This window comes from Ursus americanus, chromosome 4 (assembly GCF_024610735.1).
Source record: "Ursus americanus isolate L20-20 chromosome 4, mUrsAme1.1.p, whole genome shotgun sequence".
NCBI lineage: Eukaryota > Metazoa > Chordata > Mammalia > Carnivora > Ursidae > Ursus > Ursus americanus.
In genome coordinates, this window is record NC_142130.1 from 22436501 (window position 1) to 22464353 (window position 27853).

Below are 27853 nucleotides of genomic sequence, written 5' to 3' on the forward strand. Positions count from 1 at the left end.
CCCCACCTGGAACATTCCGAATTCATGGGTTCATGTGGGGCCCATGGCACATGTTATGGAAAAACTCCCCTAAGGATTCTAATATGCCCTCTGTTGAGTTTACTGAAATATACGAATGGACAATTAAAATTCATTAGATATATACAGAGAATCAGCAACGTGAAAGAGGGGAGCAAAGCTGAGCAAGGCAAACAAATGACCCAGTGAATTAATTCAAGAAAGAGGAAGAGATTTTTTTTAAAAAGTCTTTTTTTTCTTTTTTTAGATTTTACTCATTTATTTGAGAGAGAGAGAATCAGAGAGAGCAAGTGCACAAGTAGGGGGAGCGAGAGAGGGAGAAGCAGAATCCCTGCTGAGCAGGGAGCCCCATGTGGGGCTGGATCCCAGCACCCTGGGATCATGACCTGAGCCGAAGGCAGACACTTAACTGACTGAGCCACCCAGGTGCCCTCTGATTTGATTTCTTAGTGAGATTCAAGATGACAGTTCATTCACATGTAAGTAACTGCTATGAGAAAAAAACCAAGGAGAGACCTAAATTGATCTTGGAAAGAAAACACTCAACAGAGGCTGTATATAACAGCGGAAATGACATTCCTGCAAAGCCCATCAGTGCATTGGAAGATTAACCCATGCAGAACAAAAAGAAGGGAACAGACATGAGAATAGAGAAGATGTATGATCCATAAAGCGGGAGTTCCAGAAGGAGAAAATGAAGTGGAGGGAGGGGAAGTAATACTAACATTAAGTATAGAAGCAAAAGATTTTCCTGAACCAAAGAAAAACCTGAATCTTGAGATCGAAGGGCTGAGATTCAGATTTCTGAATTCCAAGGGGGAAGGCAAAATTATTAAAAAAGGCAAAAAAAACTTAGAAGAAGAAAAAGCTATCTACAAAATAAGGAGAATCAGGCTGGTAGCACACGTCTCTGAAAAACAAAATACTGAAAGTACTGTTTTCAAAGTTCCAAAGGTAGTAGGACTCTAGAATCTCTAGACAGTTCAACTTTCATTCATGTGTGAGGGGAAAAGAAAGGCATTTTCAGATCTAGAAAGGTTTAGACGTTATCCTACTTTTGTACTATTACTGGAAAAGGTTGTTTAAGGAAGTATTCTTGACAAACTAACAGAATGGCCCCAAATAACTCAGAAAATGAGAGCATATGGAGTGTAAGAAACAATCTGCAGTGAGTGAAGTAACCAGTTATAGTTTAGTTAATTCTAAACTGTAGATTATGAGACTGTGTATTCATTAAGAAAGAAAGCTTAATAATTTGGAATAAAATTCCAGGTTATTTCTAGAGTGAACTGACCCAAACACACTAAACAAACTTTGTTACAATAAAGAATTTGACAAAACCATAATCACAGTGGGAGAACAGCAAACTTCTCCCATCATGTAATAAATCATATGGATAAAAATAATTATATAGAGGATATGAGCCGCCAACGAGAAGCTTGCTTTTATAGCTATAAACACAACTCTGAGCCCATCAGAGAGGGTACATCTTTCCAAATGCCCATGAATTCAAAAACTGCTCATGTGTGAGTAAGGCCACAAAAATCAGAAATGCTCTGATAACGCTGTCTGAATACAAAAGTATAAGAAACAGTTGCGGGATAACAAAAAAGAAACTGTTAACTACTTAGAAGTTTAAAATAGACAAAGCCCTAGCAAATTCGGTTAAGAAAACAGGGAGGGGCTCCTGGCTGGCTCAGTCCCTAGAACACAAGACTCTGGATCTTGAGGTCGTGAGTTCAAGCCCCATGTTGGGGGTAGTGTTTACTTTAAAAAAAAAAAAAACTTAGAAAAGAAAAAAAGAAAACACAAATATACGGTGCTAGGAATTACAAGAGAGTAATACACAAGTCTGGGGATTTAAAAGGCCAATAGTCCACTCTGTACAAGTTACACCAACACATATGAAAATTAGATGAAATGAATACTTTTACAGGAAAATAAAAATCAACACAACTAAATCAAAAACTTACAAGAAACTGAAAAGTTTATAGATGAAACAGACAAAAGGCGGTAGGCCCAGATGTTTTATGGCTAGGTCTTATCAAATCTTCAAGAAATAGAAAACTCCTACATATTCTTTAATTTTCCCAAGCATATGAAAAGTTGGTCATCTTTCCAATTCATTCTTTGAGAAAAAAATAACCAGGCTGTTGAAGAGAGTATAAAACTACAGTAATTACAGTGTAGACAAAGAGATGACTGGAACAGAGTCAGGAAGATGACTGAGTGAGAATTTAGTGTATGACAAAGCTAGAATTTCAAGCTGAGCGATAAAATGGTGCATCACTCAAAAAATGATTTTGGGAAATGTGGCGATCCATTTGGAAAGAAAATAAAGTTAGATCCTTTTGTCAAAGTATAAATCAAGATAAATTCCCTATAGATTACAGATACAAATACAAATAATAGTCCTCAAAAGCCAACAAGAAAACATGGGAGAATATTTTTACAGTCTTGGATGGGAGATTTTTTCTTTAGCATGACATCAAAGGCCAGAATCCACACAAACACCACTGATTTAACCACCTTACCTCTTAAAATTTCTACATGAATTCTGGTGAAGGGAAATCTGTGAGAATTTAAATTGCATATACCCTTTGATACAGTAAGTCCAGTCTTAGAGAATTTACTTTTAGATATACTCACACATTTGGGCAAAGACGTATGAAGAATATACATTTTGACACTATGTGTAGTAGAGAAAATGTAGGAACAATACAAATATCTAAAAATAGTGTGCTGGTTAGAAAAACTATAGTAAATTCATACAATGGAACACTATGTAGCTATTAAAGAGAATTAAGTCTAGGTATGAAAACATGCCGGTAATTAAAAACAAACAAAAAAACAAACCAAAAGCCTTGTCATTCTGTATAACATGATTACCTTTATAGTTCTGAATAATATGATTGTATATACGCTGAGAAAACATTTCTAAAAAGTGTAAACATAAAGGTGCTATACTCTGGGGAGTGGTTGTTGGGTAAACTTTGGGTAAGATAAGGCAGGCCAAGGGAAATATTTACATTTTACTTCATACAATTTGTTCCAAATCTATCTATTTTAAATTATTATGGCACAAGACACCATGATTAAGGCAAAGAGAAATGACAAGCTGGTAGAAAATATGTACAACATGACAAATAGATAATAGCCTTAATATGTAATCAGCTGTTACAAATCATTAACAAAAAGATGGAAAGTAAAGGTGATAACCATAGCAGCTGTGTTTGCATAGAAATTATTATGGGCAGTTTTTAACTTATTTAATAACCCTTACAACAACCCCATGATGATTACTACCCCCGTATTACAGACCAGGGACATCAAGATGCAAGGAGGTTAAGTCACTTGCCCAAGGTTAAAAGCAGCAAGTGAGAGCACAGAGATGCAGATGCAGGCGGTCTGGCTCCAAAACCTGCCCTGTGCTTCAAACAGCTGATGGGCAAAGGATACAGAAAGACAGTTCATTAGAGGGGGAAATGGCCCATCAGAACTGCTGAGTCTCTAATAACAAATACATATTTTAAAGTATCAGATTGTAAGGAATCATTACATGAGTAATAAGAGTATGGGAGAAAAAGTCCCTCTATCACACACTGGTGGGAAGGAAAAGTAAGCATATCCTCCATGTATCAACATTTATATATTTTATAATTATATATTTTGTATAAAGTTTATACATTCTTAGGCTCAGAAATTCTATTTCAAGGAATTTATCCCAAAAAACTAAGTGGGTAAAAGAGCCAAGATGTATATACAAGGATTTCCACAGCAGAGTGAAAAATCTGAATCTGAATATACATATATATATATATAAGTTATACACACACACACATACCCATATACATGCAAACACTGGTTATTTCTATATTGAGAAAAAACTTGCACTTTCTACATTTCTGTATTATTTGCTTCTTAAATACTATGCACATATTACTTTTATTAACCAGAAAGTAAGTTTTCAAACATACACCTATGCTTCCAAAATTTCAGAGGTCAGAGACCAACCCTGGCATGAGTAAGCCAGCTATGAGACGGTACAGAGACTTCCTGACCTTTGGACGCCAAGAGCAAAAGTGCTAGTCCTGTGATACATAAAAGCAAAGAAATACCCTAGAGGTTCCTGGAAATCTGAAAGCCTACGTGACAGGAAAACAATGTAATAAGTATTTTTTTTTAAAGATTTTATTTATTTATTTGACAGAGAGAGCACACAAGTAGGGGGAGCAGAGGCAGAGGGAGAAGCAGGCTCCTCGCTGAGCAGGGAGCCCGATGTGGGGCCGGATCCCAGGACTCTGGGATCATGACCTGAGCTAAAGGCAGATGCTTAACTGACTGAGCCACCAGGCGCCCCCAGTGTAAGTATTTAAAGCATGTCCACCACTCCCACCCTACCCTGTCCTTCTCAGACTCTGCAAGTGTGGCTTTGGCGCCTATCCTAGGTCCTGCTCAGGTAGGTAGTGACGGCCACCTCCATGCCCTGGCCTGCACTTTCGCAGCTGCCCCCGGGGAGCCATATTGTCGCAGAGAGTTGGGGCAACTATGTGCTCCGGCTTAGAACCTAATCTTGTAATACATGGCATTTAGCTTTATAAAGAAAGTAAAATCTGGGATGCCTGGGTGGCTCAGTCGGTTAAGCGTCTGCCTTCGGCTCAGGTCATGATCCCAGGGTCCTGGGATCGAGCCCCACATCGGGCTCCCTGCTCAGCGGGGAGCCTGCTTCTCCCTCTCCCTATGCCTGCCGCTCCCCCTGCTTGGGCTCTCTCTCTCTCTGACAAATAAATAAATTTAAGAAATCTTTAAAAAAAAAAAAAGTAAAATCTATTTGATGAAGAACAGAAACTATGTATTTTAGTAAAATGGTTATCCTCCTATTGTCATAAAGTTCTCAGATGAAAGGAAGCTTTCCAACTGGCAAAACTTATTTTCAAGTTTAGAAAATATTCTGCTGGGGCGCCTGGATGGCTCAGTCATTAAGCGTCTGCCTTTGGCTCAGGTCATGATCCCAGGGTTCTGGGACTGAGCCCCGCATCGGGCTCCCTGCTCCGCTGGGAGCCTGCTTCTTCCTCTCCCACTCCCCCTGCTTGTGTTCCCTCTCTCTCTGGCTGTCTCTCTCTGTCAAACAAATAAATAAAACCTTTAAAAAAAGAAAAAAAGAAAATACTTGTTATCACACGATCGCTTCTCCCTTGGTTCAGTACAGGGGTCTGTGAACTGTTTCTTATTTTAGACTTTGCAGGTCACAGGGTTCCTATTGCCCCTATTCAACTCTCCATCATAGCAAAAAAGTAAACAATATATAACCAAAGGTCATGGCTGTGTTCTGATGAATTTTTTTTTAAAGATTTACTGAGGGGTGCCTGGGTGGCTCAGTGGGTTAAGTGTCTTCCTTCAGCTCAGGTCATGATTCCAGAGTCCTGAAATCAAGCCCGGCATCGGGGCTCCCTGCCCAGAGTTGGGCCTACTTCTCCCTCTGTCCCTCTCCACTGCTCGTGTGTGCTCTACCTGAAATACATAAAATCTTAAAAAAAAAAAAAAAAAAGGTTTATTCATTTATTTTTTAGAGAGAGAAGGAGGGAGAGTTTGTGACCAGGGGGAAGGACAGAGGGAAAGAATCTTCAAGCAGACTCCCTGCTGAGCAAGGAGTCTGATCTCATGACCCTGAGATCATGACCTGAGCCAAAACCAAGAGTTGGATGCTTAACCAAGTGAGCCATCCAGGCGCCCCCCAATACAATTTTATTTACAAAAGTAAGTGGTAGGTGAGCCTGGCCCCTGAGCCAAATCTTAAAATAGGGGTTTGCTGACCCCCCGATCTCAGATTACCAGTATTAGAAGTGGCCTGTTTTATCATACTTTTCCCCCCACCATTTATGTTTATCTCAACTCCGGTTCTGAGGTTATGTTCTATAGGCAGTAGATACAGACTTTCTCCTAAGAAATGAGATGTGTGTCAACACCACTGAAATGGACCAACCCTGGTCATTCTCAAATCTCACAGGGAAGACACGGGGACGTACACCTCTCAGAGCTGTCCCTGCTCCATGCAGCAGCCACGTGCCTGTGACGGCTGCCACGATCCCTCCTGTCACAGCCCAGATCCCTCTGACCTGGCCCCCACCCCCACACACATGGCCCAATACTGGGCCCTATCCTTTAGTTTAAGAGAAAATGGATATAACGCCAAAGAAATGGTATAAAGGTTTAGAAACGACTCCGAAGGTCTGTATATAAACAAGACTGCAGAATGGGCATATTCTTTTTCTTTTTTTTTTTTTAAAGATTTTATTTATTTATGTGACAGAGAGACAGCCAGCGAGAGAGGGAACACAAGCAGGGGGAGTGGGAGAGGAAGAAGCAGGCTCCCAGGGGAGGAGCCTGATGTGGGGCTCGATCCCAGAACGCCGGACTCCCTGCCCTGAGCCGAAGGCAGACGCTTAATGACTGCGCTACCCAGGCGCCCCAAGAATGGGCATATTCTTGTGACCAAAAACGTGGGTGCCAGTTCATGTCTGTACTGCTGGCAGAAGAGCATCGTGGCTTCACCCTGTCTCTATGGATAACCCAAAGAGCTGCTAAGAATTCTAACACTGCAGTGCCTCCACCAGAGACCACCTCCCAAAAGAAAGGAGCGTTCGCTAACGCAGTGGTCATCAACCTAATTTCTTCCATTAAAAAGTATAAACATAGGAGGAAAGGAAGTTTGCTTTAAAAAGCAGCAATATGTATAGAAAAGAATTAGGAGTGAAAAACAATAAGCTGTCAAGTATCCTGAACCCAAATTGGACAATGTATTAATCTATAATGCTTATAAATGGAAGCAACAATTAGAAAACTCAAAACATTCACATTTCCCTTTTTATTAATTATGACTCAGACAATAAATACTTATTGAGAACCTACTAAATGCCAGGCATTGCGCTAAGTGTTTAGAAACACACACTGTGTATTATTTTCTTTTAAAAACTGCCTATTAATAAAATATGATGCATCTGAGTTGTAGAAACAGGTGAGAAATACATATTTTCGAGTTATCCAGGTACCCTATTAATAAATGAAAACTCATGAAGATTCTGATCTAACAAATCCTTTTTTATAATAAAGAGGCTTCTAGTTAGTGAATTTGCTAGCACTGCAGTTCCTTTCCTAGATATGACACATACTGTGTTCGAGAGCACAGATTTAGAGGATGGTTTAGTAATATTTATCTGTCCATTAGGAAGAAGTCCTAAGACATGTTGGCTTTATCCTACCATCCCTTATGATTATGGCCTCCAAATTAAAGCTTTAGCTGTGATTCAACATAGCAGAGTAATGCTGCTGCCTGGGGGTGCCCAGAGCATGAGCAAACCTCTGGATGCTGAGCTACTTACAGCGAAAGGGTGGTAAGGGGGAGCGGGGGGAGCTCCTCGGGGCCCTGCTGGTGGAGGCAGCACGGACAGTCCTGTTGAAAAGATGCCAAGTGCGCTGAGGTTCAACCCCGGGATCAGATTGGCTTGTTGCTGGGAACAGAAATGGAGAAAAAGATGAGGGGAGGAGACCAGAGAGGCCCAGCTTGCCTGGGTCAACCTCCATCTCTCGGCTGGTCAGCACCAGTGCCTCCCATCAGCTCTGCCCTGGCCTCGTGGACCACCCTGCTGCCGGCTGGGCCCTCCAAACCTCAAGCTGACCGTGGCATTCCTTCGCAGCTTCTCCGAGAGTGTCTATGCATCATAACACAGCCACCCAGGCTCCTCTGGCGGACCCAGGCCACCACACCCTCTCTCCTGCTCACCCCTCATCCCCACCCTGCCCAGTCCTGCTCCCCTCTCGCCGCTGCACACGTTATCCATCACGTAAGGAATGTGCTTCTCCTCCCCCTCCCCTGGCTGGGTCCTGCTCCTCATGTGGGTTTCGCCTGAGCTTGGATGTCCCCTCAGCCAGGAGACCTTCTCTCACCCCAAAGGTCTCTGTGCCAGTGCCCTTTCTATGCGCCCCCACCAACGTGCCTGTGTTTCCTTCAAATACTATGTGAAGCATCATCGCACGGTATTTGCATCGCCTGAGTGGTTGCCTCTTCCCTTTTAGACCATAATTTCCTTGTGGACGGAGACTGTGTTACTCAGTGTCGTGTGTTCAGTGCCTGGTACATAGTAAGTACTCAATAAGTACTTGTGGAGTGAATATGCTTAAAACATATTGAGTTAACAGGTTTTTCCAACTCTATCCAGAGACAGATGAGACCTTTCACTAGGATACCACACATGTAAACTCCATTCTCCAGGTTCAGGATGGTTCACAACTTCAAATTTTTCACCATTTGGTTGCCAGTGTTGCGATCCTCTCGCTTGCTTGATCATTTCCCATTTATACATGGGGACGCTCACCTAGGCTGTGGCGAGTCTGAATTGCACAGCCCTTCGGAGGCAGAGGGATGTCGTCACCTGGCCTGTGTCCTCCCTGCTCCTACCTTTGTCTCCCTGAACACTAAGCAGCTCTCTAACATTTTCTGTTATCTTATCTGTGACTAGGGTCACCCATTATCTTACCGTCTCTTAGGATGTTTGGAGTAGGAGAGCTGGGATCTTTAACCTTGACCTCATCTGATAGCTAAGATCCAGTAATTTTCTTATTCACCTATCAACACATGACTTTGGTGTAGGCATGGATCAGTCTAAGCGGTATGCTCAAGTTGAGGTACGTGGAACACCCAAACCCTTCTGTAGCTTTTCTGGGTATTCACAGAAGAGATGCTTATTGTATGATGTCAAGAGCCCGAAAGAACAAAATGAGATCATCTGAGGATATTTCCACAGACAAATACACACAAACAGGGAGGTGACAATGTGTTCTCGTACTGTTCCACAGTTCTCACGTGATGTGGGCTGCTAGCGGGGGTGGGGCTGGGGCGAGGCGGGGTAGTGTTGTGACCTGAGGAGGAGGGTCCTTAGAGAGTGGCACTGAGGCACTGGGTTTTAGCCTACAGAGCTCTTGGTCAACATTTACTCCTCTGTGAAATATTACCAGGTCTGGGATTTGCTTCAAAGTCATTCAAGGAGGGTGGGAAAGCAGATGGAGGTCCAGAAGAAACAAAATAGGCCATGAGCTGATAACTGTTCACATCGGATTATAGGCATACGAGGACTTATTGCAGTAGCCTTTCCTCTTTTATGTTAGAAAATAATTATAATGAAAAAATGAAAAAAATTACTCCTCTGAGTGGACCTTAGGCTTTGTTGATAGACAAATGTTTTTAACATTTCTGAATGTCAGACTGGTGTCTCCCCATTATAAAGTGAGAATTAGTTATCAGTAATAGGAAGGACATGCCCAAACCTGGACGTCTGCTGGCCACATCAATGAGAGCCGAGGTGGTGGACAACATTTACTGGGTGGATGTGCAGATCAGTAAGGGATGAAAATCAGAGTTTAATTTTAAAGTATGTATTTTTAAATTTAAAAAGTAACAGGACAACATATAGAAAGTTTGTAAAGTAGAAAAAAAATCCCACTTTCCTAGAGTACCAGCTGTTTTTATTTTTGTATGCAGTCTTCCAGTCATTTTGCTCCATAATATTTTACATAACCGTAAGCTGAGTAAAATACACTTCTATGTGCTCTTTTCTTAATGAACGTTATATCATAAGCAATTCTTCATTTTATAATCTTCAAAGTTACGATTTTAATAATTTCATACTATTTCGTCCAGTGCATTTATCGCAATCCACTAGTTGGTTTCCTGCTTGTTTCAATGCTCTTGCCCCAAGAAGGCAGGAATAACTCTGCACATCTATTCTAAGGCACTTCCTCACTAGCTGAATGACAACTATTCTTAGAGAGGCTTGTGTCCTGCCTGAAAACACATGTGAAAACCAGTAGAGAAGAAAGCATTCGGCACTTACATTAACAGCCAGCATATCATTTTCAAAGGCCTCACGGAGCTTCTTCATAATCTCTACCTCTGCACTGGCACAGGCCTCGACTGTGCCCTTCACAGTGATGGTTCTTTCAGGGTTGTATATGCTCAAATCCTGCAAGCTGGCCATCGGGAAAAAAGAGAGATTTCCTTTTTTCAAAAGGAAAAATAAAATCCCAGAAGGGTCACAAACAACTCTTGGTGGAGGATTCCACCACCACACACTGTGGTATCAAATACTTGCCATCTTATCTCAAATCTTAGAGGTGACTTAGCTCATATCCATAGTAGAAAATGTCTGACTGGTAAGTATTTATGCATTTGTTTTGATGGTGTTGGAGAGAATTACATGACTTATGATTATACTCCCATTTTAAGGAAAGGCAGATGAAGGAGCTGGGCATATCAAAGTGCTCACGTTCTCCATTTTGGGCACAATTAAACTGAATGGGTGGCTTACGATGAGATTGTTATCTTGGTCCCCGTCTCATGTTCAATTTTCTTCAAATTTCTGCCTTCTTTTCCAATCAGTCTTCCAACTAAGCCATTGTGGGCCAAGATTTTCAGAGGAATCTCTTCAGCTCTACAAGAGACAAACAACAATTTAACACTTAAGGTGGACACACTGGTTGCCTCCTAAGAGCTACTAAACCATTTTTCCCCCTTTACAAACAGAAGTCATTTTGTTCAGGTACCAAGTGGTGATGGGCTTTAGGTGAGGCTGGTTCCCTCACCAATCCCAGTGCATGCATTCTGATTAACATAAGCCAAACCATGGTAATTATATTTCCTTGTTCAGACAGACTGGAAGTGAGTCCATGAGGCAAATCTGGCCCAATGAAGTATGAGGAGAAGTCGGCTGTATGACTTTAGGAAGGTTTTTTCTTGCTCTTAAAAAAGACAAGGGAGAATATCAGCCAGACGGCAGACTAGGACATTACAGGCCTTCCTAACGCCACAGAGACACCAAGTTAACAACAATAGAGAGACCAAAATACCTCTGTGAGAACTCCAGAGCTCAGCTGAGAAGCTACAGCATCCTGGCCACTGTAAAGCTAAGAAAAGACTCCAATAAAAGGGGTGGGTAAATTTGCAGCATTCTGTGTGGCTACATAAGCTCCTTCCCTTATGCAGCATAGCAAGGAGCAAATGGGAGGAAATCTCCCATACCAGGGATCCTCCCATGGGATGCAAACAAAGGCCTGGACCATACATCCAACATCCTGGCTTATCTGGGAGCCACCTAAGAGACTGGTTTCTGTCTTGCCTCACTTGGAGCACTGATGAGACTGGTGCCAGAGCTTTGGAAGCTGCTGAAAAAGGAGGTGAGCAGTATGTTAGAGCTGTAGTTCCACAGTCAGAAAGTAGGGGGAGAAAGAGATCAGAAAAGGTTTGAGAGGCCCTAATACCTCCAGGAGGGCTGACAAGTGAAGGAAGGTCTTCCCCTGAATGAAGCCAGTACACAAAGAGTAAGAGATGGGTATTTTTTCAAATGTCCCAATCCTAGCAAAACATTAAAAGACATACAAAGAAACAGGGAAATATGGCCTAATCAAAGGATAAAAATATAACTCCAGAAATCAACCCTAAAAAAAATGTGTATCTATGAGCTACCTGACAAAGAATTTACAATAATTGTCACAAAGACACTCAATGAACTAAAAGGGAACACAGACAGACAACTAAACAAAATCAGGAAAACTATGCATGAACAAAATGGAAATATCAACAAAGAGAGAAACTATAAAAAACAAATAATGAAACTAAAAAATATAATAACCGAACCAAAAAAAAAATCATTAAAGAGGTTCAACAGCAGACTCGACAGGCAGAAGAAAGAATGAGCAAACTTGAAGATTGGTCATTTGAAATCATCAAGTCAAAGTAGAAAAAAGAATGAAAAAAGTCTCCACAAAGTACAAAGAAACGCTAAGGAACTTAGGGGCCAGGATCAAATGGGCTAATATACTCATGTGAATCCCAGAAGGAAGAAAGAGAGAGGGCAGAGAGCTCATTTGAAGAAATAATGGCAGAAAACTTTCCAAATCTCCAAATGTAGATTCAAGAAGCTCAAAGAACTCCAACTGGGACAAAACCAAAGAGAACCACATTGCGACACATTATAAGCCAATTTTCCAAAGTCAAAGACAAAGAAAGAATCTTGAAAGCAGCAAAAGAAAAGTGATTATTCACATTCAAGGGAGTTTCCATAAGATTTCTCCACAGAAACTTTGCAGGCCTAAAGGGAGTAGGATGATATGTTGAAAATGATTGAAAGAAAAACACATCAACCGACAAAGCTGTCCTATAAAAATGAGGGAGAAATTAAGACTCTCTGAGTTAAACAAAAGCTAAGGGAGTTCATTATTATTAGACTTACTCTACAAGAAATGCTAAGAGGAGTCCTTTAATGGAAATGAAAGGCCAGTGAGCAGCAACACAGAACCATATGAATATAAGGTTCTCTAGTAAAAGAAATAAACAAATATAATAACCTGTACTATAATAATTTTGATGCACAGAATTTAAATGACAAAAATATTTTTAAAAAGATAAATCTGTTAATGGGTATAAAATATATAAAGACCAGAGTTAAGATGGCGGAGGAGTAGGAGACACCGTTTTCAGCCGGTCCTCCGAGTCGAGCTGGATAGGTACCAGACCAGCCTAAACAACCACGGAACCAGCCTGAGACGCAGGAAGACGCATCTGGATCTCTACAAATGAACATCTCCAGCGCTGAGTATTGAGGTACGAAGCGGGGAGCCATGAAACCGTGCACAGATATCGGAAGATAAACGGAAGGGGGAGGGAGCCGCCGCGTTCGGGCGCCGGGAAGCGGTAGCCACCTGCACGGGAGAGCGGGCGGGCTCGCGGTCGGCACCCGCAAAACAGCAGACTGAGACCGTGAGCCGGGTGCGCGCGCCACCAGGCATCTCGCGGAACCCCGGAATCCCGGTGCGCTCACTGGATCCAGACTGAGACCAGGAGATCCGGGAGCGGGCGCGGGGCGGCTGGCGGCTGGCGGCGTTAGAAACACAAAGGACAGAGATGCGCCGGCCCTGGAAGTGAGGGCTGGGACGCCGGGTGTGGGGCGCACATCCCGGACGCTGCTGGGTTGAGCAGCACCAACAGAAACAGAGTTAAAGTGGCCAGAACATTAGTAGAGAACGGGCCGCAATCCTTCTGTTCCATGACAGAGGGTGAAATTCGGCCGCTGCTGCTCTGACTCTCAGAAGAGGCACAGCAAACCGCCAGGGAAAGCCGCCAGAGAACAAAAGCCTGGAAATACCGGCTCAGAGAGTGCCCATCCCCAACCCCCCTCGCAGGGGACACGGAGACTCTACCCAAACAGGGTTGCCTGAGTATCGGCGCGGCAGGCCCCTCCCCCAGAACACAGAAGGCAGGCTGAAAAATCAAGAAGCCCACTACCCGGGCGCCTGGGTGGCGCAGTCATTGAGCGCCTGCCTTCGGCTTAGGGCGTGATCCCGGCGTTCTGGAAAGGAGTCCCTCATCGGGCTCCTCCGCTGGGAGCCTGCTTCTTCCTCTCCCACTCCCCTGCTTCTGTTCCCTCTCTCGCTGGTTGGCTGCCACATAAATAAATAAAATCTTTAAAGAAGAAGCCCACATCCCTAAGATCCCTATAAAACAAGGGGCACGGCCTGGGACCCAGTCAATAATTTGGGCTCTGGAAACCCCGCAACCTCTCTTCGTCAGAATGACAAGAAGGAGAAGCACCCCCCAGCAAAGAAAAGACAGTGAGACTGTGGCCTCTGCCACAGAAATAATGGATATGGATGTAACCAAATTATCAGAAATGGAATTCAGAGTAACGATGGTCAAAATGATGAGTAGAATTGAAAAAAGTATAAACGAAAAGGTTACTGAGAATATAGAATCCCTAAGGACAGAAATGAGAGCGAATCTGACAGAAATTAAAAATTCTATGAGCCAAATGCAGGCAAAACTAGAGGCTCTGACAGCCAGGGTCACAGAAGCAGAGGAACGGGTTAGTGAATTGGAGGATGGGTTAACAGAGGAAAAAATGAAAATAGAAGATGGTCTTAAAAAAATCCACGCCCACGAATGTAGGTTACGGGAGATTACTGACTCAATGAAACGATCCAATGTTAGAATCATCGGCATCCCCAAGGGGGTGGAGAAAAACAGAGGTCTAGAAGAGATATTTGAACAAATTGTAGCTGAAAACTTCCCTAATCTAGCAAGGGAAACAAACATTCGTGTCCAAGAGGCAGAGAGGACCCCTCCCAAGCTCAACCACGACAAACCTACGCCACGTCACGTCATAGTGCATTTCGCAAATATTAGATGCAAGGATACAGTATTGAAAGCGGCCAGGGCAAAGAAATTTCTCACGTACCAAGGCAAAAGCATCAGAATTACGTCAGACCTGTCTACACAGACCTGGAATGAGAGAAAGGGTTGGGGGAGCATATTTAAAGCTCTTTCAGAGAAAAACATGCAGCCAAGGATCCTTTATCCAGCAAGACTGTCATTCAGAATTGATGGAGAAATAAAGACATTTCAGAATCGCCAGTCACTAACCAATTTTGTAACTACAAAACCAGCCCTACAGGAGATATTACGGGGGGTTCTATAAAAGTAAAAAGGCCCCAAGAGTGATACAGAACAGAAAGTCACAGCCAATACAAAAAAAGACTTTACTGGCAACATGGCAACATTGAAATCATATCTATCAGTAATCAGTCTTAATGTAAATGGTTTGAACCATCCCATAAACGCCACAGGGTTGCAGATTGGATAAAAAGAAATGACCCATCCATTTGCTGTCTACAAGAGACTCATTTCAAACCCAAAGATGCATTCAGACTGAGAGTAAGGGGATGGAGTACCATCTTTCATGCAAATGGTCCTCAAAAGAAAGCTGGGGTAGCAATTCTCATATCAGATAAATTGGATTTTAAACTACAGACTATAGTTAGAGACGCAGAAGGGCACTATATTATTCTTAAGGGAAGTATTCAACAAGTGGATATGACAATTATAAATATATATGCCCCCAACAGGGGAGCAGCAAGATACACAAGCCAACTCTTATCCAGAATAAAGAGACATATAAATGAAAATACATTAATAGTAGGGGACCTCAACACTCCACTATCAGAAATAGACAGAACACCCTGGCAAAAACTAAGCAAAGAATCAAAGGCTTTGAATGCCATACTCGACGAGTTGGACCTCATAGATATATATAGAACACTACACCCCAGAACCAAAGAATACTCATTCTATTCTAATGCCCATGGAACATTCTCAAGAATAGACCATGTTCTGGGACACAAAACAGGTCTCAACCGATACCAAAAGATTGAAATTATCCCCTGCATATTCTCAGACCACAACGCTCTGAAATTGGAACTCAACCACAAGGAAAAATTTGGAAGAAACTCAAACACTTGGAGACTAAGAACCATCCTGCTCAGGAATGACTCGATAAACCAGGAAATCAAAAATCAAATTAAACAATTTATGGAGACCAATGAGAATGAAAATACAACAGTCCAAAACCTATGGGATACTGCAAAGGCAGTCCTAAGGGGGAAATACATAGCCATCCAAGCCACACTCAAAAGAATAGAAAAATCTAAAATGCAGTTTTTATATTCTCACCTCAAGAAGCTGGAACAGCAACAGAGGGACAGGCCTAATCCACGCACGAGGAAGCAGTTGACCAAAATTAGAGCTGAAATCAATCAAGCAGAAACCAGAAGTACAGTAGAGCAGATCAACAGGACTAGAAGCTGGTTCTTTGAGAGAATCAATAAAATTGACAGACCACTGGCAAGACTTATCCAAAAGAAAAGAGAAAGGACCCAGATTATTAAAATTATGAATGAAAAAGGAGAGGTCACGACGAGCACCATTGAAATTGGAAGGATTATTAGAAATTTTTATCAACAGCTATATGCCAATAAACTAAGCAATCTGGAAGAGATGGAATCCTTCCTGGAAACCTATAAACTACCAAGATTGAAACCGGAAGAAATTGATTCCTTAAACAGGCCAATTAATTATGAAGAAATTGAGTCAGTGATAAACAACCTTCCAAATAACAAAACTCCAGGCCCGGACGGTTTTCCTGGGGAATTCTACCAAACATTCAAAGAAGAAATAATACCTATTCTCCTAAAGCTATTTCAAAAAATAGAAACAGAAGGAAAGCTACCAAACTCATTCTATGAGGCCAATATTACCTTGATCCCCAAACCAGGCAAAGACCCCCTCAAAAAGGAGAATTACAGACCGATTTCCCTAATGAATATGGACGCCAAAATCCTCAACAAGATACTTGCTAATAGAATCCAACAGTACATTAAAAGGATTATCCATCACGATCAAGTGGGATTCATACCTGGGATGCAAGCGTGGTTCAATATTCGCAAATCAATCAGCGTGATACATCATATCAACAAGAAAAGACTCAGGAACCATATGATCCTCTCAATCGATGCCGAAAAAGCATTTGACAAAATACAGCATCCTTTCCTGATTAAAACCCTTCAGAGTGTAGGAATAGAAGGTACATTTCTCAATCTCATAAAAGCCATCTATGAAAAGCCTACTGCAAATATTATTCTCAATGGGGAAAAGCTGGAAGCCTTTCCCTTAAGATCAGGAACTCGACAAAGATGCCCACTCTCGCCACTATTATTCAACATAGTACTAGAAGTCCTTACAACAGCAATCAGACAACAAAAAGGGATCAAAGGTATTCAAATTGGCAAAGAAGAAGTCAAAATGTCTCTCTTTGCAGATGACATGATACTCTATATGGAAAACCCAAAAGAAGCCACTCCCAAATTATTAGAAGTTATAGAGCAATTCAGTAACGTGGCAGGATACAAAATAAATGCTCAGAAATCAGTTGCATTTCTATACACGAATAACAAGACCGAAGAAAGAGAAATTAGGGAATCCATCCCATTTACAATAGCACCAAAAACCATACGTTACCTTGGAATTAACTTAACCAGAGACGTAAAGGACCTATATTCTAGAAACTATAAATCACTCTTGAAAGACATTGAGGAAGACATAAAAAGATGGAAAGATATTCCATGCTCATGGATCGGAAGAATTAACATAGTTAAAATGTCCATGCTACCCAGAGCAATCTACACTTTCAATGCTATCCCGATCAAAATACCAAGGACATTTTTCAAAGAACTGGAACAAACAGTCCTTAAATTTGTATGGAAACAGAAAAGGCCCCGAATCTCCAAGGAACTGTTGAAAAGGAAAAACAAAGCTGGGGGCATCACAATGCCGGATTTCGAGCTGTACTACAAAGCTGTGATCACAAAGACAGCATGGTACTGGCACAAAAACAGACACATAGACCAATGGAACAGAATAGAGAGCCCAGAAATGGACCCTCGGCTCTTTGGGCAACTAATATTTGATAAAGCAGGAAAAAACATCCGGTGGGAAAAAGACAGTCTCTTCAATAAATGGTGCTGGGAAAATTGGACAGCTACATGCATAAGAATGAAACTTGACCACTATCTCACACCATACACAAAAATAAACTCCAAATGGATGAAAGACCTCAATGTGAGACAGGAATCTATCAAAATTCTAGAGGAGAACATAGGCAACAACCTCTACGACATCGGCCAAAGCAACCTTTTTCATGACACATCCCCAAAGGCAAGAGAAACAAAAGATAAAATGAATTTATGGGACTTCATCAAGATTAAAAGTTTCTGCACAGCCAAGGAAACAGTCAGAAAAACTAAGAGGCAGCCCACGGAATGGGAGAATATATTTGCAAATGACACTACAGATAAAGGACTGGTATCCAAGATCTACAAAGAACTTCTCAAACTCAATACACGAGAAACAAATAAATCAAAAAATGGGCAGAAGATATGAACAGACACTTTTCCAATGAAGACATACAAATGGCTAACAGACACATGAAAAAATGTTCAAAATCATTAGCCATCAAGGAAATTCAAATCAAAACCACACTGAGATACCACCTTACGCCAGTTAGAATGGCAAAAATAGACAAGGCAAGAAACAACAATTGTTGGAGAGGATGTGGAGAAAGGGGATCCCTCCTACATTGTTGGTGGGAATGCAAGTTGGTTCAGCCACTCTGGAAAACAGTGTGGAGGTCCCTTAAAAAGTTAAAAATTGAGCTACCCTATGATCCAGCCATTGCACTACTGGGTATTTACCCCAAAGATACAGACGTAGTGAAGAGAAGGGCCATATGCACCCCAATGTTCATAGCAGCAATGTCCACAATAGCTAAATCGTGGAAGGAGCCGAGATGCCCTTCAACAGATGACTGGATTAAGAAGTTATGGTCCATATATACAATGGAATATTACTCAGCTATCAGAAAGAACGAGTTCTCAACATTTGCTACAACATGGACGGCACTGGAGGAGATAATGCTAAGTGAAATAAGTCAAGCAGAGAAAGACAACTATCATATGATTTCTCTCATCTATGGAACATAAGAACTAGGATGATCAGTAGGGGAAGAAAGGGATAAAGAAAGGGGGGGTAATCAGAAGGGGGAATGAAACATGAGAGACTATGGACTATGAGAAACAAACTGAGGACTTCAGAGGGGAGGGGGGTGGGGGAATGGGATAGACCGGTGATGGGTAGTAAGGAGGGCACGTATTGCATGGTGCACTGGGTGTTATACACAACTAATGAATCATCGAGCCTTACATCAGAAACCGGGGATGTACTGTATGGTGACTAACATAATATAATAAAAAATCATTGAAGTTCAAAAAAAAAAAAAATATATATATATATATAAAGACCAATTTGTGACATCAGTAACAAAGTGGGGGTAGAATGTAAAAGAGCAGAGTTTTTTAATATAATTGAAGTTAAGTTGCTATCAGTTTAATATAGAATGCTAGAACTTTAAGATGTTTTATATAATTGCAATGGTAACTACAAAGAAAATATCTATAGAATATACATAAAAGGAAATGAGAATGGACTCAAAGAATATCACTAAAAAAAAACCCAAAAAAGCAAAGAGCAAACAAAGCAAAAAACACACAAAAGAATGCAGTAAGAGAGAAAAGGAGGAACAAAAAAGCTACAAGAAATACAGAAAAAAACAAAATGGCAAGAGTAAGTCCTTCCCTATTAGTAATTACTTTAAATGTAAAAGAATTAAACTTTCCAATCTAAAAGACATGGATTGGCTGAATGGATTAAAAAAAAAAAAAACAGAATGAAAGACCTCAAATGACAACTTTAAACTTCAAGGAATTAGCAAAAGAATAAACTAAACCCAAAGCTAGTATAAGGAAGGAAATGATAAAGATTAGAGCAAAGATAAGCAAAAGAGAGAACAGAAAAACAAAAGAAAAAACCAAGAACTGGCTTTTGAAAAGATCAACAAAGCTGATAAACATTATCTGATTAAAGAAAGACCACTCAAATATCTAAACTCAGAAATGAAAGAGGGGACATTCAACTGATGTCATAGAAATAAAAATGATTACAAGGGAATACTATTAACAGTTGTACATCAACAAAGAGATAACCTAGATGAAATAGATAAATTCCCAGAAACACACAACCTACTAAGACTAAACCTTGAATAGAAAATCTGAACAGACCAATAATGAGTAAAGAGATTAGATCAGTAATTAAAAACCTCCCAACAAAGAAAAGCCCAGGGCCAGATGGCTTCCCTGGAGAATTCTACTAAACATTTATTTATGTTTTTCTACCAAACATTTAAAGAAGAATTAACACCAATCCTTCTCCAACTCGTCCAAAAAACTGAAGAGAGGGAACACTTTCAAATTCATTCTATGAGGCCAGCTTTATTCTAATACCAAAGCTAGACAAAGACACTTTGAGAAAAGAAAACTACAGACCAATATCCCTGATAAATATTGACACAAAAGTCCTCAACAAAATAGAAGAAAAATGAATTCAAAAGCATTATACATTAAAAAGATGATACATTATGAACAAGTAGGCTGTACTTCTGGAATGTAAGGGTGGTTCAAAATTAAAAAACAACAACAATGTAATATAATGTAGGTCAAAAACCACATGATTATCTCAATTAATGCAGAAAAAGCATTTGACAAAAAAAATTTTTTTTAAAGATTTTTTATTTATTTACTTGACAGAGAGAGACAGCCAGCGAGAGAGGGAACACAAGCAAGGGGAGTGGGAGAGGAAGAAGCAGGCTCCCAGCAGAAGAGCCTGAAGTGGGGCTCGATCCCAGAATGCCGGGATCATGCCGAGCCGAAGGCAGACGCTCAACCGCTGTGCCACCCAGGCGCCCCATCATTTGACAAAAATTTAACACCCTTTCATGATTAAAAAAAACTCAACAATCTAGGAATAGAAGGAAACTACCTTAACAAAATAAAGGCCATTTGTGAAAAGCACACAGTGAACATCATATTCAATGGTGAAAGACTGAAAGCTTTTCCTCTAAGATCAGGAACAAGAGAACAATACCCACTTTCACTACTTCTATTCAACTTAGTATTGCAAGTGCTAACCAGAGCAATTAGGTAAGAAAAAGAAATAAAAGGCATCAAAATTGAAAAGGAAGAAGTAAATTATCATGTTTGTAGATAACATGATCTTACATGAAGGAAACTCTGAAGATTCCACAAAAAAACTGTTACTCATTCAGCAATGTTGCAGGATATAAAATCAACACACAAAAATCAATTGTGTTTCTATAAACTAACAATGAACAACCTGAAAAGAAAATGAAGAAAAGTTTCATTTTACAATAGTATCCTAAAGAATAAAACACTTAGGAATAAACCTAACCAAGGTGATAAAAGATTTATATGCTGAAACTTATCTAAGAGCGGTAAAAGAAATTAAAGAAGACAAAAATAAATGGAAAGACATCCCATGCTCATGAACTGGAAGACTTAATATTGTTAGATATCCATACTACCTAAAGTGATCTACAGATTCAATGCAATCCCTATAAAAAATCCCAACGGCATTTTCTGCAGAAATAAAAGAATTCATTTGTAATCTCAAGGGACCCTGAAGAGTCAAAACAATTTTGAAAAGAAGAACAAAGCTAGAGAACTCACACTTCCTGATTTCAAAACATGTTACAAGGCTACAGTAATTAAGACACTGTAGTAGTGGCAGGGCATCTGGATGGCTCAGTTGGTTGGGCGTCTGCCTTCAGCTCAGGTCATGATCCTGGGGTCCTGGGATCCAGCCCCACATTGGGCTCCCTGCTCAGCGGGGAGCCTGCTTCTCCCTCTCCTCCCAGCTCATGTTCTCTCTATCTCTGTTGCTCTCTCTTTCTCTCTCTCAACTAAATAAATTCTTAAAAAAAAAAAAACTATGGTAGTGGCATCAAGACAGACAAATAAACAAATGGTCCAGAACAGACAGCCCAGACATAAACCCTTGCATACATGATCAAATGATCTTTGACAAGGGTGCCAAGATAACACAATGGGGAAAAGGACAGTCTTCAACAAATGGTGCTGGGAAAACCGGATATCCACATGCAAAAGAATGAAGCTAGACCCTTATCTTAGCCCCATACAAAAATTAACTCAAAATGGAATAAAGACCTAAATGTAAAACCTAAAATTATAATATTCCTGGAAGAAAACAGGGAAAGTTTCATGGCATTAGATTTAGCAATGAGACACCAAAGTAAAGGCAACAAACACCAAAACAGACAAATCCAACAACAAATTTAAAAACTTTTGTGCCCCAAAGGGCACAGTCAACAGAGTGGAAAGGCAACATAGGGAAAAGAAGTAAACATCTGCAAATCATGTCTTTGATAAGGGATTAATATCCAGAATATATAAAGAACCCCTACAACTCAACAAAAAAAATCAGATAACCCATTTTAAAAATGGGCAAGACTTGAAGAGACATTCTCAAAAGATGATACACAAATGGCCAATAAGCATATGAAAAGATGCCCAATATCACCAATCATCAGAGAAATGCAAATAAAAACCACAATGAAATCCTGTGAACATATAATATTACCTCACACCCATTAGTTTGGCTACCATCCAAATAACAGAAAAAAAAAAGGAGTGGTGAGGACGTGGAGAAAGTGGATCCCTTGTGCACTGTTGGTGATATTGTGAAATGATGTCATTGATATGGAAAACAGTATGGAGGTTCCTCAAAAAATTGAAAATGGAAATATCATATGATCCAGCAATCTTACTTCTGAGTATATATCCAAAAGAATTGAAAGCAGGATCTTGAAGAGCTATTTGTATACCCATGTTCACAATGGCACTATTCACAATAGCCAGAAGGTGAAAGCAACCCAACTGTCCATCAATGGATGAATAAACAAAATGTGATATGTACATACAAAGGAGTATTATTCAGCTTTAAAAAGGAAGGAAGTCCTGCTACATTTTGGATGAATCTTGAAGACATTATGCCAAGTGAAATAAGCCAGTCACGAAAAGACAAAATATTGCATGATTCCACTGATATGCAGTCTCTAAAGCAGTCAAATTCACAGAAACAGAAATTAAAATGGTAGTTACCAAAGGCCAGAGGGAGAGGGAAAAGGGGAGTTGTTCAATGGGTACAGAGTTTCAGTTTTGCAAGATAAAAAGTTCTGAAGATCTGTTTCACAATAATGGGAATACATATAAACATTACTGAACTGTACACTAAAAAATGTTTAAAGTGAAATAAATCAGAGAAAGACAAATACCACATAATCTCATTTATTTTTGGAATCTAAAGACCAAACAAGCTCATAGATACAGAGAACAGATTAGTGGTTGCCCGAGGCAGTGGCGGGGGGGGGGGTGAGGTGTGGGCAAAATGGGTGAAGGGAGTCGAAAGTTACAAACTTCCATATAAAATAAGAAGTCATGAGATATAATGTAAAGCATGGCGACTATGGCTGATAATACTCTACTGAACATATGAAAGTTCCTAAGAGAGCAAATCTTAAAAGTTCTTGTCACAAGAAAAAAAACCTGTTAAGTATGTATGGTGACGGATGTTAACTAGACTTATTGTAGTGATCATTTCACAATATATACAAATATCCAATAATTATGTTGTATACCTGAAACAAATATAGTATTATATGCCAATTATACCTCAATAAAAAAAATGGTTAAGATGATAAATTTTGTTATGTGTTTTTTACCAGAAGAAAATGTTGAAAAAAAGGAGCAAGGATGCCCTCTCTTTCAACTTTTGAGTATTTTTCTGTGGGGACACAAGGTCTGAAATCACTACAGCCAGTCTGTCATGACCAGGGGAGTATCACACACACCCTGAGGAAGACAGAGCAGAAAGAGAGGTTGTGAGTCTCTGAGCCTGTGATTCAACTGACCTTGGAGTCGCCCACTTCAGGACTTCTCGTTATGTGACAGAATAATAGTTTCTTATTGCTTAAGCCGCTTGTTAGGTTTTCTGCTAGTTAGTACCACAGGCAACCCAACATGCATTGCTACTATACACCAATGTAATGGCGTATAATGGAAGCAACTCCACCAGAATGGAACTTTCAGAGGGCAGGGTTTTTGTTGGCTTTGTTCACTGGCACACAGAACGGTGCCCGGCACATAGTAGGTGCTCAATAAATGCTTGAGAAATGAATAAGAAGAAAACTGAAGATCCCTCTTCTGCACCCGCTACCTCCAGTTCATCCCCCTCAGGACTCAGCTTCAAATGGCACTTACCCAGGGAGGTCTTCTTTGAATGCCCCAAATCTCTTCCCGTTCTCCTAAAACCCTGATGAGGTGGAGGGCCCTCATAGAGGCCCATCTCAGAGCTGTGCTTAATGACCTACTGGTGTATGTATTTGTTGAGCGAATGTCTCTCCCACTGGGTCATAGGCTCCATTAAAGGAGGAACGGGCTGTAGCCTCATTTCCCAGCATGGTACGTAGCACAGTGTGGCACTCAGAAAAACTGATTTCAAAGATATTCAAACTCTATGTGGGCTCTACATGAAAACTCAAAAATTTATTTATATATCAGTCTTTTTGATTATTTAGAATATTCGAAGTTGCTTGTCCTGAGGCTGAAGGACCAAGAAGGGTATTTATAAAGTTCTCAATAACTTGGTTGAGGGAGGGGCTTATTCAAATTAAGCCATAGCATTTGGGGGGGTTTCAAAGGCCTCAAACAGTAAATAATTCATAAGTAATAAATTCAAAAGTTAGAGTCCCTTAAGAAATCTGAGAATAGATTTGCAATGTTTTGCTTTTAAGGACTACTTCCATCTTCTTGGCTTTATTTTTTATTTTTTCTTTTCATCTTCTTGGTTTTAGAACACTCTTATTTGACATTATTTGCTAAGTTAATTTTATATTTGATTTATCCGTCACTGCTTCTCTATAAAACTGCCACCACTACCCATAAGTGGACTTCTTACCAAACTAAACTATTGCCTATTCCATTATCATTAATTCATTTATAATACAAAGTCAATGGGTTTAGTAAGAACTGTACTTGCCATTTGAACTGGTACAACATTCAGGAATCCCAAGAAGTATTTTGTAAAAAAAGAAAAGGAGGGAAGGAGATGAAAAAAGAGTCAAGTAGCTACTTGGACACCAGTTTCTACTACTTAAGGAAAATTGAAGAGTGCAACATAGTAGTAAAAACCTTCTCCAGAACAGTAAATGATGGTTTTGATGACAACGTACATTCCATACACGCCTGCACTGTCCGGTACGATAGCCATTACCCATAAATGTGACTATTTAAATTTGAATGAATTAAAATAAAATAATTTAGCTCCTCCATTGCACTGGCCACATTTCAAGCACTCACTAGCAACATGTGGCTACTGGCTGTCATACTGAACAGTGCAGATACACAATACCTCCATCCCCGCATGGCATTAGAAGCATATAACTATGTATTTCTACCAGTAATTATTAGTAATGAGTGATGGAAGCATTCAGATCATCAAAAGAAACATTTAAGTGGAGAAACAGCCATATGAAAACATAACAGATCTATTTCCTACTATATGCTCCTTGGGAATAAATTTCTTGAAACTAATCTGTCCCCTGCTCCCTTTACTGAGGAACAGAATTACAGGTTTTAAAAAATTTCTTGTGTTAAGTGAATGAGAACTTACTCTTCTTCTCTGTTAAGTGATCTGGGCATTGTATGCAAACTTACAGTTTGGTCTCATCAGCCTCTTTCTGCATGATTTCAAGAATCATGCGGCATGCTTCAGAGGTCCCCTCTGGGGTGGCATGGATGGTGACAGGCTTCTCTGCAGCCCCAGAGTTCTCCTTTCTGTGGATGTCTACCCTGTAGGGAAAGAATCAGGAGTCATAACGCAACGTCATCTAGGACAGGATCCTAGTCCTGAGAAAGCATCTCATGGGCCAACGTACAGTGAGGACACAGACAATGAAGTGCCATTAGCACGTTTGCAACCAATGCCATTCTTCAATGCGGCAAGCAAGGCAGGAGGTCTTGTGCCAAACTTGAATTCTTTGCAGTTCCATTTAGAAGGGAATATTTCTTGCAGGAGTGCTGTGGGACAAAGGCACCAAGCCAACTTGGTAATGAAGCCAGTTTGGTAAATGAAGTATTTTGTGTAGTCTTTCAAATGATCATAGAAGCGAAGAGTAAAGTGAGTGGGGGTAACACTGCACACTGGCATTGTGCCAGTCTCTGAACTGATTGTAGCTTTTAAAAGCCATATGTTAATCCAAATCCAAGCACCAAATTCAAGCAAGCTTTATATATTTGAGTGTGGGTTAAAAACAGAGGCATGCCCTCTCTAAGTTTTTGGTTTCCTTGCTACTGGCAGCGTGCCTTCTTCCAGGCTTTTAAAACAAATGGCTCAAAAGCTTGATGACTTTATCAGACTTCTTAGGCTAGTTGTGGCCCTACTTGTTTTTGTTATCTTTGAAAATTACATAATTGATTATATCCCTTTTTACTCTGGCTGTTAGAAAGCCCAGATCCAAGTCTTTGGCCTCTTGTAAAAAATGGGCACATTATTTTGAGAATTAAACTTCACTTCTCTTTAAACTTGTTGCATTTTTAAAGCCACTTTAAAAATTTTTGGAACAAAAAGACATATAACTAAAAATCACTTCTGCAGTGAAGCAAACTTGCAGGGGAGAAAAGGGCTGATTTTAAAATAAATGGAGCAGCAGATAGTACTTCCCCTCTCCGCTGGGTCATCATTTCACTGCTATGAGCATGAACTCTGGGACTCATCCATGTAAGTGCCCATTAGTTGGCAGTAACTCAGACACTTTGAAGAAAATAGTGTTTTCTCTTTCAGGTTACAGGACACTTAACGGATGACGTGAATAAAATGCACTAGGCATGTAAATAACTCCTGTTCGTCAGTAACTTGGTGTTTTGCAATTTAAGTGCTTTCACAGCAATTATTTCTTTCAATCTGCCTGACTGTCCTAAATCCAACAATAATCCTGGCTTACGGAACAAGCAGTTGATGCTCGGAGAAGTCAATTGGTTTTCCTAAGGTCACAGAGCCATTAAATGGTAAATCTTGAACACGGGTCTCTGCATCCTGTGCTTTCTTCATTACATCAAGCTGTGTTCTTCAGAACAAATATCAGCAATCCCACGACAACGCTTACTACGTCCTCTAACTCCAGCTCCTGCTTCAGTCTCCTTAGAGAACTAAAAATAAGGCGAAGGCACTTCACTTCTTGCTCTATACAGCAGACCCACGCACTTCCTTCACGTAGCTATTTATGAGACCCCCTAAGTGATCTCAAAGAACGACCACCACTCAGGGCTCCAACTCGAGATAGGAGGTAAGAACGAAGATAACTGGTTTCTGGGATCCCACAAAACTGAGCCCCATGCCTCTGCTGTTTTAGAAACTGATGCATTCATAAGCTTATGAGGACTAGTCTCCTCTGTGAAGTCATTAGTTTCTTCTTTATGAGCCTTTAGTATTTCAGGATATGACCTTTAGGCTACTGGCAAGAAAGCACATGAAGGTCCCCAGCTTTGTTAGTTTGTTAGTAGTTCTGTTTTAAGAAGCCACCATCCCATACAGCACAGCCCCCCCCACGGCTGATGCAAGCGATAGCCACCTGAGGATACCCGGGCCCCACCAGCACGCAGGGGGCCTGTCAGAAGGAAGCAAAGGAAGCCCCGGAGGCACGTACCGGGACTGGGTCTGCTTAGTGATGTTCTTTATGGTCAAGCCCTCCTTTCCGATGATGGCACCAACAAACTGGGTGGGGACCAGGATCCGCAGCGGGAAATCAATCTGTCTGGCCTGAGAAGAGCCCCCAGGGGCGTGGCCTTGCTCCCGGGAAGAGTGGTCCCCACGCTGGGCTCGCTGAGGGGGCGAAGGGGAGCTCACCTCTTCATCCGGGATGTAGGAAATCTTGAAGGAGTAGTTCTCAAACTGATGCCCGCTTAGCTTCTCGATGGCTCTGAAATGCAGCAGGAGCAGGTGAGCTTTGTTAGAGAGTGATGTCAAAGAGGACCCCCAGGCCAGCGGACAGGTTCATTCAGTCTGGCTTACTAGTTAATCTTCCCCGAGGATACAGCGGTGAGCAAGGCAGATGCCAGCTCTGCTCCCTCAGAGGTTTCATTTAACAATGAAACAAATAATCACAATGTACAGGCCTGGTCAGACTTGATATACAACTATGCATTCTGCCTTTTTTCACCACCCAAGACTGTACCCCCCTCAACAAAAACTCTCTATAAATATTGGTATAAAATTAGGAGTCATTTTTTCTCATTTTGATCATAATATATATTTATTATTGAAAATTCAGAAATAGATATGCACAAGTGAGGAAAAAAATCATAGTCCATCCTGTATCTTTCTTTTCTTAAATAATATCATTTATAAACATGGATTAATAGTATATGTATTATTTTCTGATCTTTAAAAAAGAGTTAATACTCTAAACATTTT

At 40.7% G+C, this 27853-nt stretch overlaps 1 protein-coding gene across 6 annotated transcripts in view; it reads right to left on the minus strand.

Moving 5' to 3' along the window:
- IGF2BP2 (insulin like growth factor 2 mRNA binding protein 2) overlaps positions 1-27853 on the minus strand; it is a 159251-nt gene that overhangs the window by 15222 nt on the left and 116176 nt on the right. For 4 of the 6 annotated variants that reach the window (XM_045776573.2, XM_045776577.2, XM_045776578.2 and 1 more), the window contains exons 6-10: positions 27087-27359; positions 25099-25233; positions 10380-10502; positions 9906-10041; positions 7398-7526 (exon numbers count right to left, since the gene is read on the minus strand). In XM_045776573.2, the coding sequence (XP_045632529.1) occupies positions 7398-7526; positions 9906-10041; positions 10380-10502; positions 25099-25233; positions 27087-27359 (796 nt within the window). The remainder of the gene's footprint in view (positions 1-7397; positions 7527-9905; positions 10042-10379; positions 10503-25098; positions 25234-27086; positions 27360-27853) is intronic. The other 2 variants (XM_045776575.2, XM_045776576.2) reach the window with 1 other exon arrangement.